Raw genomic sequence first — 15598 nt, 5'->3', positions numbered from 1 at the left:
GAAAGAAAGAATGAAAGAAAGAAATAGAGGGAAGAAGACAGGCAAAAGAAGAAAAGCAACAGAGTTCCTCTAAGTCTTTCTCTTCTCACCACCACCGGTTGCCAAGAAGCAAGCTGCCTTACACAACTGCAGCAGACACAGAAACATATACTCCCAACAACCCAAAGGAACTTAGCAGAAGACCCTTTCCTCTGTGAGCCTCCAACTGAAAAAGCAGCCCAGGTGACATCTTGTTTTCAAACAATAAAACCCTGAGCAGAGAGCCAAGCTAAGTGCCATAAAAATAAATAAATAAATAAAATAATGTACAGACTCCTGGTAGATAGATATGGGGATAATAAATGCAAGTTACTTATTTATTTATTTTTCCCTCCAAGGTTATTGCTGGGCTCGGTGCCTGCAACGTGAATCCACTGCTCCTGGAGGCCATTTTCCCCCACTTTTTGTTGCCCTTGTTGTTGTAGCCTCGTTGTGGTTATTATTATTGCCATTGTTGATGTTGTTCGTTGTTGGATAGGACAGAGAGAAATGGAGAGAGGAGGGGAAGACAGACATGGGGAGAAAAAGATAGATACCTGCAGGCCTGCTTCACCACTGTGAAGCGACTCCCCTGCAGGTGGGGAGCCGGGGCTCGAACCGGGATCCTTAAGCCAGTCCCTGCGCTTTGCGCCACATGTGCTCAACCCACTGCGCCACCGCCCAACCCCCAGCAAGTTATTTTAAACCACTAGGTTAGTAGTAAATGGCTACATGGGGATAAATCATACACTTAGATTTGTAAAAATCAAGGCTCATCAGAGTGTGAAACAAATACTTCACCAAGTCCAGCCCAAACCTCACCTGCACTTCCATGCTTGCTGGTCCCTCCAGCAGTTGTACCAGTTGCTGTTTCTCCTCAGAGAGCTGCTCTACAAGCTTCTCCTGGGCAGCCAGACTTTGACTCAGTACTTCAATTCTCCTGGAGCAAAGAAAATGTAAAATATTAGGATTGCCATAATCCTGTTACTACCTTAATTACTCAGTCCACTTCAAAAACAGCAGTGGAGGGCCAGGTGGTGGTGTACCTGGTTAAGCACACACATTATAGTGTGTAAGAACCCAAGCCCCTGGTGCCCACCTACAGGGGGAAAGCTTCACAAGTGGTGAAGCAGGTATCTCTCACACTCACTATCTTCCCCTCTCCTTTTTTTTTTTAAAGGTTTATTTATTTATGAGAAATATAGGAGGCAAGAGAGCAAGAACTAGACATGACTCTGGCACATTTGCTGCCAGGATCCAAACTTGGGACCTCACGCTTGAGAGGTCAATGACTTATCTGCTGTGCTACCTCCCTAACCACAAGTTTTTAAATTTATTTATAAGAAAGATAGAAACAGAGAGAGAAAGAATCAGCCATCACTCTGGTACATGTACTGCCAGGGATTGAACTCAGGACCTCAAGCTTTAGAATCTAATACTTCATCTACTGTGCCACCTCCTGGACCGCTCTCCCCCTCTCTTCCCACGTTCTCTGTGTCTCTATCCAATAATAAATAAATAAATCTTCTAACACAGAGATATGATTTAAAAAAAAACAGCAATGGTCCAAAACAAAAGCTTTTCCCCTTTCTGGTTTATTGAACAATTTGATATTTCTTTTCTTTTTTTTTAAAAAGTATTTATTTATTTATTCCCTTTTGTTGCCCTTGTTGTTTTTTATTGTTGTAGTTATTATTATTGATGTCATTGCTGTTAGATAGGACAGAGAGAAATGGAGAGATATGGGGAAGATAGAGAGGGGGAGAGAAAGATAGACACCTGCAGACCTGTTTCACCACCTATGAAGCGATTCTGCTGCAGATGGGGAGCCGGGGGCTTGAACCGGGATCCTTATGCCAGTCCTTGTGCTTTGCGCCATCTGCACGTAACCCGCTGCACTACCGCCCGACTCCCAAACAATTTAATATTTCTTCCCCTGACCACAAAGTCATGTTTTCTTTGTCCCAGTCAGCAAAAACACATACAATGACTTTTTTGTTAGTTTTTTGTTTCTAGGGCCACACTGAAGCTTCAAACCTGTGTGATACAGTGAACTTTTTTCTTTTCTCCAGATAGAGAGACACAGATAGAGAGGGAGAGAGAAAAAGAGAGACACCACAGCACTGTTTGTGAAGCTTCCATTTTGCATGGTGCTCCCATGTGGTGGCCAGGAGCGAAAGCCAAACCCAGATTCTTGTGCATGGTAGTGTCTGCTCTACCAGATGAGCTATCTCCCAGCCCCTATAGATGACTCAGGCTTACATTTTCCCCTGTGTTTTTTTTTAAAAATTTATTTATTTATTTATCCCCTTTTGTTGCCCTTGTTGTTTTATTCTTATAATTATTACTGTTGTTGTTGTTGGATAGGACAGAGAAATGGAAAGAGGAGGGGAAGACAGAGAGGTAGAGAGAAAGATAGACACCTGCAGACCTGCTTCACCACCTGTGAAGCGACTCCCCTACAGGTGGGAGCCGGGGGCTCGAACCGGGATCCTTACGCAAGTCCTTTCACTTTGCGCCACATGTGCTTAACCCGCTGCGCTACCACCAGACTCCTTCCCCTGTGTTTATGAACCTCCTGAAGCCAAAGCATGTGCACACTCAGGGACTTGGGTAAGGCACAGCTATATAAACAAGTAATAGAAGCCAGGTGGTGACTTACTTGGTATTACACACATATTACCATGTGTAAAGAACCAGGTTCAAGCCCTGTTTCCCACTGGAGAAGCTTCAAGATGGTGGAACAAAGCTACCTTCTCTGTAGCTGTCTCTGTCTTTCCCTTTCTATTACTTTTTGTCACCATCCATGGAAAGAAAAAGAAAATAGTGACCTCTGGGAAACACTAGTCATTCAGATATGGAGTCCCAGCAATAACCCTGGTAGCAAAAACAAAACAAGTTAATAGTAACAGAATGTAGTAAGTGTTATCATACTGAAGGCATGTATACACCATACATAGTATACTGACTATTTCCATAGAACTATGTGAAGAAAGATACAAAATAGAAAAATGATTTGTTTGACTTAGAAGTTGGAGGAAGTTCTGAAGAGACTGTGAAGACTAGGTTGATGTTTAGGTTCAGAGGAAGAAACTTCAACAAAGGAATGAAAGAATGAAGATATAAGCTATCATTAAAAGAAAAAAGAAAAAGATGGCCAGGTGGTCATGTACCTGGTTGAGTACACATGTTACCTTGCACAAGAACCTGGGTTCAAGCCTCTGGATATTGTCTGCAAGAGGAAGCTTTATGTACATCAAGGCAGTGCTGCAGGTATCTATCTTCCTCCTTCTTCCCCCTTCCCCTCTCATTATCTATTCTAGCAAATAAATAAATAAATAAACAAACAAACAAGTGGTTTTTAAAAAGATGATATCACTGAATAAAAGTCGATAAAAAAGTGAGAATAGGAAAAGGCTGGAAATGAGAGTTGACATTGAGAGTAAGATTAAGTTACAAAAATAACATGGTCTGGGATGTGACACAGTGGATAAAGCATTGGACTCTCAAACATGCAGCAATGAGTTTGAATCTTGGCAGCACAGATAACAGAGTGATGCTCTGGTTTTCTTTCTCTCCTATCTTTCTTATCAATAAGTAAATAAACAAAGAATCCTTAAAAAACAAACAGATAAAAAGCAATAATATTCTATGCTCTGCTGAAGTATACACACTACAGGTTCAAATGAACAGTTATTCATTGAAGGCAAAGCAGGTTTTGTTGTCATTGTAAATCTTAGGGTAATAGAGATAACTGTGTTAGAAAATATGTTTGGTACAAGGTAAAATGCCTGGGAAGTGGCACAGTGGATAAAACACCGGACTGGAAAACATAAGGTCCTGAATTTGATCTCCAACACCACATATGCCAGAGTGGTGCTCTGATTTGCTCTTTTTCATATGTGTGTATGTGTGTGTTTAAAGATGAAAAGTTTCTGATTGTAATTTTTACTCCTGTGAAAGTATGTGAGATGATGATGCTATCCTGGAAGCAAAACAGTTTTGGAGAAAGTGAGGGTGACAGAAAGTTAAGTAGGAATCTCACAGACAAATGACACATTAATTTAGAACATAAGAATTAGCTAACATTTAGGGATGAGAAAAAAACAAACAAATTTAAAAACATCATACAAATGTCAGCTGTAACAATGTGAATGTTATACCAAATAGCATTGGTATAGCATGGGGTCTACTTCCCTTCAGTCATCTCTTTAACTCTCAGCCCCTGCAGACTATCTATCGATCCTTCTAATTTACATAATCTGAGGCCATCTAATATGACCATCTCAATTTATCTGTCAGGTATGCGTATGCTTTGTTTACTTTTTTCTATTTTTTAAAATTTATTTATTTATTTTCCCTTTTGTTGCCCTTGTTTTTTATTGTTGTAATTATTATTATTGTTGTTATTGATGTCGTCATTGTTGGATAGGACAGAGAGAAATGGAGAGAGGAGGGGAAGATAGAGAGGGGGAGAGAAAGATAGACACCTGCAGACCTGCTTCACTGCCTGTGAATGGGATGCATTGGATCAACCTTCTCGTGGTGTATCCCGTGAGTACCCATTTATTGGGGAAACTGACGATCCTTCCTAGCCGACTGAATCCACATGGATCCCAGTCACTTTCAAAGCCAGCAACAAGCAGCTCCTGACAGCTTTCAACCTGACCTGTTGACTGGCTACGGAAGAAGGGCAAACGCTAGAAGAAGAAGAACTGCCTGTGAAGTGACTCCCCTGCAGGTGGGGAGCTGGGGGGGCTTGAACCGGGATCCTTACACTGGTCCTAACGCTTTGCGCCACTTGTGCTAACCTGCTGCACTACCACCTGACTCCCTTCTTTTTTATTTTTTAAGATAGAGACAGAGAAGGCAAAATAGGAGGAGGAAGAGGAAAAGAAAGAGGTGGAGGAGGTGGAGGAGGTAGAGGAGGCAGAGGGAGACACTGAGAAAGAGGAGAGAGAGAGAGAGACAGAGCGAGAGACAGAGAGAGAGAGAGAAAAGTCACAGCACCAAAACTTCCCTCAGGGAGTCGGGCTGTAGTGCAGCGGGTTAAGTGCAGGTGGCGCAAAGCATAAGGACCGACATAAGGATCCCGGTTCGAACCCCGGCTCCCTACCTGCAGGGGAGTCACTTCACAGGTGGTGAAGCAGGTCTGCAGGTGTCTATCTTTCTCTCCTCCTCTCTGTCTTCCCCTCCTCTCTCCATTTCTCTCTGTCCTATCCAACAACGACAACAACAATAATAACTGCAACAATAAAACAACAAGGGCAACAAAAGGGAATAAAAGAAATATTAAAAAAAAAAAACTTCCCTCAGTGTAGTTAGGGCTGGGCTGGAAGCTCAGCTATACACATGACAAAGCAGAACACTACCCAAGTGAGTTATTTTTCTGGCCTTTTTTTTTCCCCCCACAAGTGTTTATTAGAATACAAAGATGGAACAAACTTTCAGGGAATCTACACTACCACCACGGAAGAGCTGAAAGCAAAAGCAACACAAGACTAAGAATTTGGTAATAATGGAAGTGTTTTTTAAACCAAAGCAACAGTATAGAGACTTAGTTCTGCTGTCACTTTACAGAAGTGACAACTGACATCTCAGTAAGTTTTGAAGCTTACCAGAAGGGGAAGAAACAGCAGATGTTGCCCACAGATGGAAGAACATAAGTAAAATTCTAGAGACCACCCTCCAAGGGTTTGGATTCCAGGAGTGCCTCAAATCCAAATTACACAACTCTCTAAATGCCAGTTTCTTTACTGGTAAATTATAATAATCCCTATGTCATGGGGTTGTTATGAGAATTAAGTCAGAATGTAAAGTACTCAGTTCAGCACAACAAACTTATAAATAGTAACAGCTCAACAAACCTTAGTCATCCTTATATTATTAGTCTTGCATGAGTGGAGTGCAAAGGGTCACAGAGGAGAATGAGGGAATGAGTGGGAGAAGATACGGGTAATAGCATAAAAGGCTTTGATGGCAGCTGAAGACAATAAATTTGGGGCCAGAGAGATAGTTTACCAGGTAGGACACAAGCCCTGTCATGTCTATAACCCAGATTCAACTCCCAGTAAAACCTGGGAGGGTCTGGCACTGTGATATCTTTGTCTCTCTACCTGAATGAAAAATAAATGAAGAAGAGGTGAAGCTACATATGGTTGAGGCCCCAGGTTTGAAGGAGGAGGGGGAGGATAAAGAGAATGAAGAGGGATGAAAAAGAAGAGGGGGAGTAAAAGGAAGAGGGAAAGTCCTAAAGAACACTTTCAGGTATTTAAAACAATGCAACAGTATAGAGGCTTCACTCTACTGTCACAAAGCCTTTACAGAAGTAATAATAGAGATAAAAGAGAGAATAACTTAGTGGGTAGGGAACATGCCTTGTCATGCGTATGGCCCAATTCATGTCCTGGTACCATAAGGGAGTGCTATGGCACCTGGGGAAGTTCTAAGACTATAGTGTCTCTCCCTCTCTCTTTCTGTCTGAGTGAAAAAAAGCCCCCCCCCCCATAGAATAAATTAGAAAACAGAAAATGTTGGCCCAAAGTGGTAAAACCGCATGTGTGAGGCCATGGTCTCTCAAAAATAAGTAAATAAAATAACTTTCTTCACGATGAATGGCATGATCAGATTTGTGTCTCAAAAAAGATCACATTGGCTGTTGTGTCTTTTCTCCCTGTTCACAGTTAAAGAACACTTAAGGCTTTTTATGGCACTAAAGTAACATGCATCTAAAAGGCTAACTTATTTGTCAGTTTGATATTGCTGAATTCTCCACTTTAAACCTGCTCTAAATGGTTAGACTGGGATAGAATGGAGAGAAGCAAGACTGGAAGTAAAGAGAATAATCAGAAAGTTGCTGCAACAATCCAAATACTGGTGGCCTCAATCACTGCCCAGTTATGTTCCAGAGAAAATGAAGCTTCTTCTTATGGCCTAGAAAGCTGGCCCAGTCATTTCCCTACTCCTGATATAGTTCACCTCTCAGTAGCCTTTCCTAGACCCTCTGCTCCACCTATGGAGGAATGGGTCTTGAACTAGCCTTTCCATCTATGGCTTGTCCTTGTGCACAAAATATTTCCATTTCCTGCACTATTTCTTCTAACTCCTCTTCATGTTTCAAAATTCAGCTGAGATCTCATCTTCTCCTTTAAATCTGGAGCCTCAAGCATATGTAGTTTCACCTCTTCTGCATTTCTTTTTCCACCATTTCCTTCCAATGCTGCCTTTCTCTTTTAGACTGGAGTAGATGGCAGCCTTCTATGCCCCCAGACCAGACAGAGAACTTGTTATAATCAGATGATATGGGGCTGGAGGTGGCACACCCAGGTAAGCAGTTATTACAAAGCAGAAAGACTTAAGTTCAAGACCCCTGGTTCCCACCTAAGGAGGAAAGCTTCATGAGCAGTGCTGCAGCTATCTTATTTTCCTCTTTCCCTTTATATCTCCCCTTCCCTCTCTCAATTTCTCTTCATCTCAAGCCAATAAGTAAATAATTATAAATTTTTTAAAAACATGTGTTTTAAATCACATGGTGTTTCTTTTTCCCTCCTCTTTCTTTCTCCTTTCTTTCTTTCTTTCTTTCTTTCTTTCTTTCTTTCTTTCTTTCTTTCTTTCTTTCTTCTTTTCTCCCTCTTTCTTCCATCAAAGTTATGACTGGAGCTCTGCACCTGCAAGACTGTTTTACTACTAGCAGTCTCAGACTCTACCTCTCACCCCCCCACTCCATTTCTCAAGAGGAAGAGAGAAGAGAAGAGAAGAGAAGAGAAGAGAAGAGAAGAGAAGAGCAAGAAGAAGAGATACCGTAACACTGCTCCACTGTTTCTGAAGCTTTACTTGTTATCACTTGGGTAGTTGCTTTTTAGTGTGATGATGGAAGGCTCAAATCTGCATCGTTGTGCATAACAAAATGTGTACTCTACTGGGGGAACCAGCTGCTGGTCTCTATTATTCCTTCCTTCCTTCCCTCCATCCCTCTCTCCTTTATTTATTTATTTATTTATTTATTATTTTCTAATTGCCACCAGAGTTATCACTGGGGCTCTATGACATCACTACAAATTCCACTCCCAGCAGCATTTTTCCTTTTTTCTTTGTTTCTATTTTATTTGACTAGATGGAGAGAAATTGAGAAGAGGAGGGGAGATAGAAAGGGAGGGAATAAATGATTGTTTCCACAAGGAACGGCATCTTGTGGGCTCTCCCAGGACCATGACCTCACCATAAAGCAATAGCGGTAGTGATAGCCCCAGTCTCTGAAGGGAGGCTGGGGATATCCTGCCCTGCTACTCAAGAAAGACTGTTTCTGAAATGAGTGCAGCCTGCAATGTTCCCAGCTGTGACCATGGGCTGCGAGCTCAGACCAACAGGGACTTAGAGGTTACACAGGATCTGGTGCTAAATATAAGTTCATATATATAGGCCCTGGTTCAGATGAATGGAGGTAAATATTTAATTTTAGCCACATAATTTTTTTTTTCAAGAGCCACTCTCTGCCCTAATCCAATTTCCTAGTCCTTTTCTCTACTGTGACACCATTCTTAGATAATATTCTTATCCAACCTCAGGCTAGCTATCAAACTCAAGCAAAACTACCATAGTTGTGTGCCCCCAGGAACATGCCTAAAATGGACTTCCTAGCTTTCTTCTACCCTAAAATCCCTAATCTCACCTGAAGATAAGAGTTCTTTGAACTCCAGCTCCATCAGCACCCAGAGAAAGAGAGAAGGAAAAAGAGAGGGAATATGGAGGTAGCTGTCATGAGTAGCTTGGAGAGGAAGAAAGGATTGAATCAGGAATAAAAGGGGGCTACTATGTGTAAATGTGGGCAGATATTTGTAGAGAAGATGTTTGGCCCATGTCTACAACCTTAGGGGAATTGTGGTGGATTGCAGTGGGGAGACTGACAATTCAGAACTCTGCTGGTGGGAATAGTGCGGATTTAAATCCCTGCTGACATGTAATTCTGTAATATAATAAAATAAAAGAGAGGGAGGGAGAAAAATAAATATCTGCAGATCTGCTTTATTGCTTGTGAAGTGTCCCCTCTGTAGGAGGGGAAGTAGGGGGTTGAATCCAGGTCCTTGCACATGGTAACATGTATACTCAGCCAGGTGTACCACCTGATATGTTTCTTGATAAGAGGAACTGGGTCTTTTCATCTCTGTACTTTTAGTGCTTAGTCCTGTGCTTTTTATATATATGATTTGTAACTTCTTTTTTTCTTTATGGGGTGGAATTAATGGATTACAGTACAGAGTTACTGACACATAGGTATAATCTCTCATCTCCCTGTGACAGGTGTCTGCAACACCCCCACCTCCACCCCTCACCACCACCTCCACCAATTTAGGTCCTTTCCCACCATCCAACCAACCACCTCCTAGCTCCCTCTCTCATCCCTCCTTCTCCAGACTCCTTTGCTTTGATGCAAAACACCAGACCCAGTTCAAATTTCCCTTTGTGGTTTACCTTTCTTTCTCTCTTTTTAAAAAGACTTCTTTCCTTTTTTTTTTTTTAATCTTTCACTTATTTATTATTGGATAGAGACAGAGGAAAAAATGAAAGGGGAGAGGGAAAGAGACAGAGAGACACATGTTTCACCACTCATGAAGCATCTCCCCAGGGGCTTGAACCCAGGTCCTTGTGCATTGTAGTGTGTGCTCTTAACCTGGTGCACCACTGCCTGTCCCTGTTTCTTGTGAGTGGGACCATCAGTATTTGTGTACAGCAGATGCTCAATAAATGTGAATCCATGACTCCTGCTTGATATCATGATTGTGCTTCCACTTACACCTACTTGGGTTCCTAATTGCCAAGAAGTGAGTTCTGGGACCACAGAAATATCTCACTGGGTAGAGTGCCTGAATTGCCATGTGCGTGACCCACGTTTCAGCTCCAGTACCACACAGAAGGTGCAATGGCAATGGAGGAAACTCTAATACTGTTATTTCTGTTTCTCTCTATATATATATTTCTGAACTTAAAAAGTGGTCCAGAGTAGTGAAATCAAGCATATAACAGGCCCTGTATGCACACACTCTCTCTAATACACATGCTTGGTTGTGGGATAGATATGATCATGGAAATGGTGGAAGTTCACTGTTTAGTCTCTAAAAGGGTGCAGTATATAATTCAAAGGGACATATGCACCCCTATGTTCATAGCTACATTATTCACAATAGCCAAAGAGTGGAAGCAGCCTAAATGCTCATCAACAAATGACTAGATAAAGAAGTTATGGGACATATTCCATGGACTACTACTCTGCAATCAAAAATATGATATTATGTCCTTTGGGACAAAATGAATGGAACTGGAGGTAACTAACTGCTTAGCAAAATAAGGGGTGAAAGACAACTATCAGATGGTTTCATTCATATATGGAATCTAGAGAGCTGAAACACAAGAACTTGTGGGAAAAGCAACAACAAAACAAAATAGGAGTAAACAAACTGTCTCTAAGACTTGAAAGAACTGTGGTACTTATTGTTGGGAGGCTAGGAGCATAGAACTTTGAGGTGGGTGTGACGTGGAACAATACCCTCTAATCTTATAATCTTGTAAACTGCTATTAATCACAATAAAAAAGTGGCTAAAGAAAAAAAAATGTTAAAGGTGGGGGGCAATATAGCTGCCCTGTGTTCTCACAGCCTCAAGAACAGGCAAAAGATGAGTGACAAACATAGCACCAAAGGTACCTACTTGTCCCTCTGGGCCAGCGCCTCAGTATATTGATCAGGCTTGACCTCGTCTCCTGGTCCATCTTGCCTGACCTTGGTGACACCCTTAAGTTTTTCAGTGAGTTCAAGGTTACACTCTTTTTCTGCTTCCACCAGAGCTGCCATCCGTGCAGCCTCATCCTTGGCCAGCCTGGATTCCTGTAAAAAAGAACGAGAACTCAGAGTCCAGTCTGCACATATCTTAGGAGCCCAACAATGCAGCAATGCTTAATGCATTTGGGAAGGAAAGTGGGTAGGAAGAACATGAATGCCAAGAGGCAGAGTGGCAGGGAAAGAGGTAAAAGAGAAACTCGGGTCTGGGACCTCCAGAACTCCTACTCACCTCCTGGAGAAGCTGGATCTTATTTTCCAAGAGCTCATAAACATGCTCCGTCTCCTGTTGTCTTTCCTCAAACTGGCGCCGGAGCTCAGCTTCATTATGGCTGTTTAGGTTCTCCACATCAGTCCTAAAACCACAAGCGTTTGCCAGTCAGAGCCAGTTGTGTAACTTAACAAGTGAGCCCACTAAGCTTGCTTTTAGTAAGTCAGAAGCTTACTAAAGCTTCTGAGTTACTAAAAGCTATAATGAAGTTAAAGCTATTAATGAAGCACCTTTTCTTCTGCAATTATTTGTGTGACTCTTTCTGGGCTTTTTAGGCAATCTCCTAAGACCTCTCAGTTCTGTTACCTGTCAATCAGAACATGGTTGACTTCCGAGAGGATTCACTGTGGCTATCTGTACTGAAGGTTCAAGAGAAGACTCTTTCTGGAAGGCAGGAAGTTGTCAGATGGCTCCGTACTCAGTATCTGTGTTGCTTTCATCTGGCCCTAAACACTTCTATTTGGATGATTCTTCCACAGAGCTTTGCTAACTGCCTGCCTTTCTTGTTACGTGAGTTTAAGGTGGGTTTTTTCCCCTTTCTTTTCTTTTCCTTTCCCTTTCCCTTTCCTTCCTTCCTTCCTTCCTTCCTTCCTTCCTTCCTTCCTTCCTTCCTTCCTTCCTTCTTTCCTTCCAGGCCTGGAAGGTGACACAGTGACTACAGCATTGTAACTAGAAGCACAAGATCCTGAGTTTAATTCAAGACATTACATGTATCACAGTGATGCTTTGGTTTCCTACCCCCACCGTGTGTGTGTGTGTGTGTGTGTGTGTGTGTGTGTGTGTGTGTGTGTGTGTGTGTGTGTGTGTGTATTTACTTTGAAACTGAAAATAAAGCTCTTTTTCCATTCATACTGCTGGGATAGAATATTTGGACAATCACAAAAATTCTCCTATCCTCTTTTTTCATTAGTAATCCTTAGACTGTCCTGAACCAGGTCTACACATCTAGAGTTCTGTTTGTTCTTCCCATGTAGAGAATAGACATATAATCCATGGAACCTCAGAACCATGGAACAGATTTGCTTCTCTGATCCCCTAGAAGTGAATGTCCAGTTACTAGTATGAAGTGGGTAAGGTGTCACCCATTTATTTATAGCTACAACAGCTGCTCTTAGATAACTGAGGATTAGATATTCGGGGGTTAGTATCAGGTGCTACCTGACCTTAATTCCGGTTTGATTTCATTCTGATTAAAGCCATTTGTTGAGGAACACAAGCCAGCTTCTCAGGACAGAGAATGACTTTTTTCTTTTTTTAATAGAGTGAAAAAGACCACTACACCAAAGCTTCCTTCAGTTCGGTGGGGAGGCAGGCTCAGACCTGGGTTAAGCACATGACAAAGCAGTGCACTATCCAGGTGAATTATTCTGCTCAACCACAAATAATATTGAACCTTTAAAGATTTATGATAAATCAGAGCTGCTGTATCCAAATCCAGTGGTTCTTGAGTATTTTTTCTAGGAAGTTGAACCCATGGAAAAACAAATGGACTTCTCAAAAGATTCTGAATTTCTTGGTTGAGAGCAGACACTATTCAACACTTTCCCAGAAACTGTTTATATTAAGTATCCTTGTCATTGTGCAACTTTTTGGGAATAGGTGTTCTTGGTTGTGTAAGAGATTCAAGTTGGGGAACAATCCAGGACCTTAGAAATATACAGACCTCAGGAATAACCAGCTTTGGTAAATGCAACAGAAATCAGTTATCTATCATCTCTTGAGAATGCAAATTATATTCCAAATAGTTCAGTCAGCCAAGAATGCTTGATCTGATAGGCAACAGCTGCTGTAAAGTCAGAAGTGCCTTGAACTCGAAGTCAGAAGATGAGAGCTCTGTCACTCATTTGAGAAGACTTTAACACTCTTAGTTTTCCCCCTTTCTAAAAATAGTCATGCCACCTAGTGAAAAGTTGAAATGAAAAATTTTAAAGTACACAAATATCAAAAATATTATTACTCAATTGCTCTTATACATTTTCCCAAAATCTATTAGCCCAGTAACGCCTCAGTAAGTGTATATGTAATCTGTATATAACCTGACTTATTGTGTAGAACTGAATCTGGTTTTGAGTATTCTGAATTCCAAGTGCTATTAAATGTATACTGATTCTGGGATATAATCTAAAAATTACTTTAATAATATTTGTCATTTTAAAACTAAGCATTACTTTAATTTCAAAACTACAGATTATAAAAACAATCATTCAAACAATATGAACACATATAAGGAAAATAAATCAAATCTTGAACAAAGAAGTTATGGGATATACATCCCCATAAAACACCATTCTGCAATGAAAAGAAGGAGGAGGAGGAGAAGAAGAAGAAGAAGGGGGGAGAGAGGAGAAGTAGAAGAAGACGACGATGACACTGTGCCCTTTGAGACAAAATTTGTGGAACTGGATGCAAGTATGCTTAGCAAAATAAATGAAGAGGTAAAAGACAACTACCAGATGGTTTCACTCATATGTGGAATCTAGAGAATTAAAGCACATGAATTTGCAAAAACAGAAACAGAAACAAAAAACAGACGTAAACAAACTGTCTCAAGATTTTTTAAGAACTATGGTGGTTATTCTTAGGAGGATAGGGACATAGAACTTCAGTGGAGAGGGTGGTGTGGAAAAATGCCCTGTATGCAATCGTATAAACCACTACTAGTAACAGTTTCTGTAAGTGGCTTAAAACCTAAAGGGAAAAACATCTAGTTTTCTGACCATCATGAACTCTATTCTCACTTCTTTAAAATAAGAAATGTTAAAGGCACATGCAAAGATACTGCTCTCAGGGGGGTCGGGCAGTGGTGCACTGGGTTAAATGTACATAGTATGAAGCACAATGACCCATGCAAGGATCCTGGTTTGAGCCCCCAGCCCTCCACCTGCAGGCATGTTGCTTCGCAAATGGTGAAGCAGGTCTACAGGTGTTTGTCTTTATCTCCCCTCTGTCTTCCCCTCCCCTTTCAATTTCTCTCTGTCCTACCCAATAAAATTGGAAAAAAATGCCCACCAGGAGCAGTGAATTTGTAGTGCAGGCACCAAGCAAGCCCCAGAGATAACCCTGGAGGCAATAAATATATAGATAGAGAGAGAGAGAGAGAGAGAGAGAAGGAGAGAGAGAGATCATTCATACTCTCACCAATAATATTCAAGAATGTCGAATGTCTAAACTCTTTGTCAGCCCCTGAAATATTATATAGACTATTGACTAGGGAATTTACAATCTTGGGTCTGATGAATTTACCAATTTATGTCTAAGTCTGCCAATCAGTAACAGACAGAGAATCCAAGGGAAAGAAAATTTATTGTTCCAATTTCTGAATGATAATCTGCATTTAAACACCAGTTAAAATAGAGGAATTTGGTTCTAAAATGATTGCTAACAGATCACTAAGCCAGCCTCTGAAAGGGACAATTGCTCTGCTAGCTGGAACTACAACTCACCATGTCTGATCCAAATGCTGTTTCTTATCCTGGAGCTCTCGTTTCAGGCTCTCAACTTCAACCTTCAGTTCAATGTTCTGAAAAGCACATAGACACTGAATGTTGTTAATTGCCACAGATTTTCTATAATCAAATTCCTATGAGTATTTTGTTTGCTTATTTTTGTCATTACTGGGGCTTTACCACTCCAGGCCAACTTTTTTTAGACAGAAGGTAAGAGACAGAGAGGAAAAGACAACATAGTAGCAAAGCTCCTTCCCATGCAGAGGAGGTCAGGCTCACACCTAGTTTATGCACATGGCAAAGAAAGTGCACTATGGAAGTGGACTCTCTTGCTGATTCTCAAGTCTTTCTTTGGCCAAAATGTGAATTACTTTAGTAACGATCCCTACAGACTTGAAGATCTTACCATTTATGTATTACAGGTCTTTCATTCTAGATAAGGAAAGAACACAAAAGGATCATTTATATGATAAAAATAATTAAGGAAACCAGCATTCCATCCTTGTTCTAGCATTTCACTCAGAGACAAACTCAGGGAATATTGCCAATGTTTGTCTAATTTGGTAGGGCTGCAGGGGAAGCAGATTTCCACTCTGTTAAGAAATAGCAGAAATAAGTGATGATTAAGATTTTTCTAGAAAGGCATCTGTGTAGTTCCTTCTGGGTAGATCAAATTAATAAAAATACCACTTTCTGATTTCACTTCTTAGCATCTTCCAGCCTACTCAACTCTCATGTCACCTCACTCACACTTGTTCTCTCCCTTTTGCTCTTTCTCTCATTCACATTAGCCAGAACAAATTGACTGAATCCTCCAGATCTCACATAGGATCAAAATGACATCATTCATCATCTAGTGGGGTTTTTTTTGCCTCAGGGTTATTACTGGTGTTCAGTGCCTGCACTATGAATCCACTGCTCCTGAAGGCCATTTTTCCCATTTTGTTGCCCTTGGTGTTATTATTGTTGCCATTGCTGCTGTTGTTGTTGGACAGGACAGACAGAAATTGAGAGAGGAGGGGAAGACAGAGAGG

General features: G+C 41.1%; 1 protein-coding gene across 8 annotated transcripts in view; it reads right to left on the bottom strand.

The window, feature by feature from the left end:
• The window catches only part of PDE4DIP (phosphodiesterase 4D interacting protein), a 245515-nt gene that overhangs the window by 108245 nt on the left and 121672 nt on the right, over positions 1–15598 (bottom strand). For all 8 annotated transcript variants that reach the window (XM_060201987.1, XM_060201988.1, XM_060201991.1 and 5 more), the window contains 4 exons: positions 14562–14638; positions 11080–11203; positions 10720–10895; positions 841–958 (listed from right to left, as the gene is read on the bottom strand). In XM_060201987.1, the coding sequence (XP_060057970.1) occupies positions 841–958; positions 10720–10895; positions 11080–11203; positions 14562–14638 (495 nt within the window). The remainder of the gene's footprint in view (positions 1–840; positions 959–10719; positions 10896–11079; positions 11204–14561; positions 14639–15598) is intronic.

Source organism: Erinaceus europaeus, chromosome 11 (genome assembly GCF_950295315.1).
Source record: "Erinaceus europaeus chromosome 11, mEriEur2.1, whole genome shotgun sequence".
Classification (NCBI taxonomy): Eukaryota; Metazoa; Chordata; class Mammalia; order Eulipotyphla; family Erinaceidae; genus Erinaceus; species Erinaceus europaeus.
Note: the sequence above shows the minus strand (reverse complement) of the source record. Positions and strands in the feature narration are given on the sequence as shown.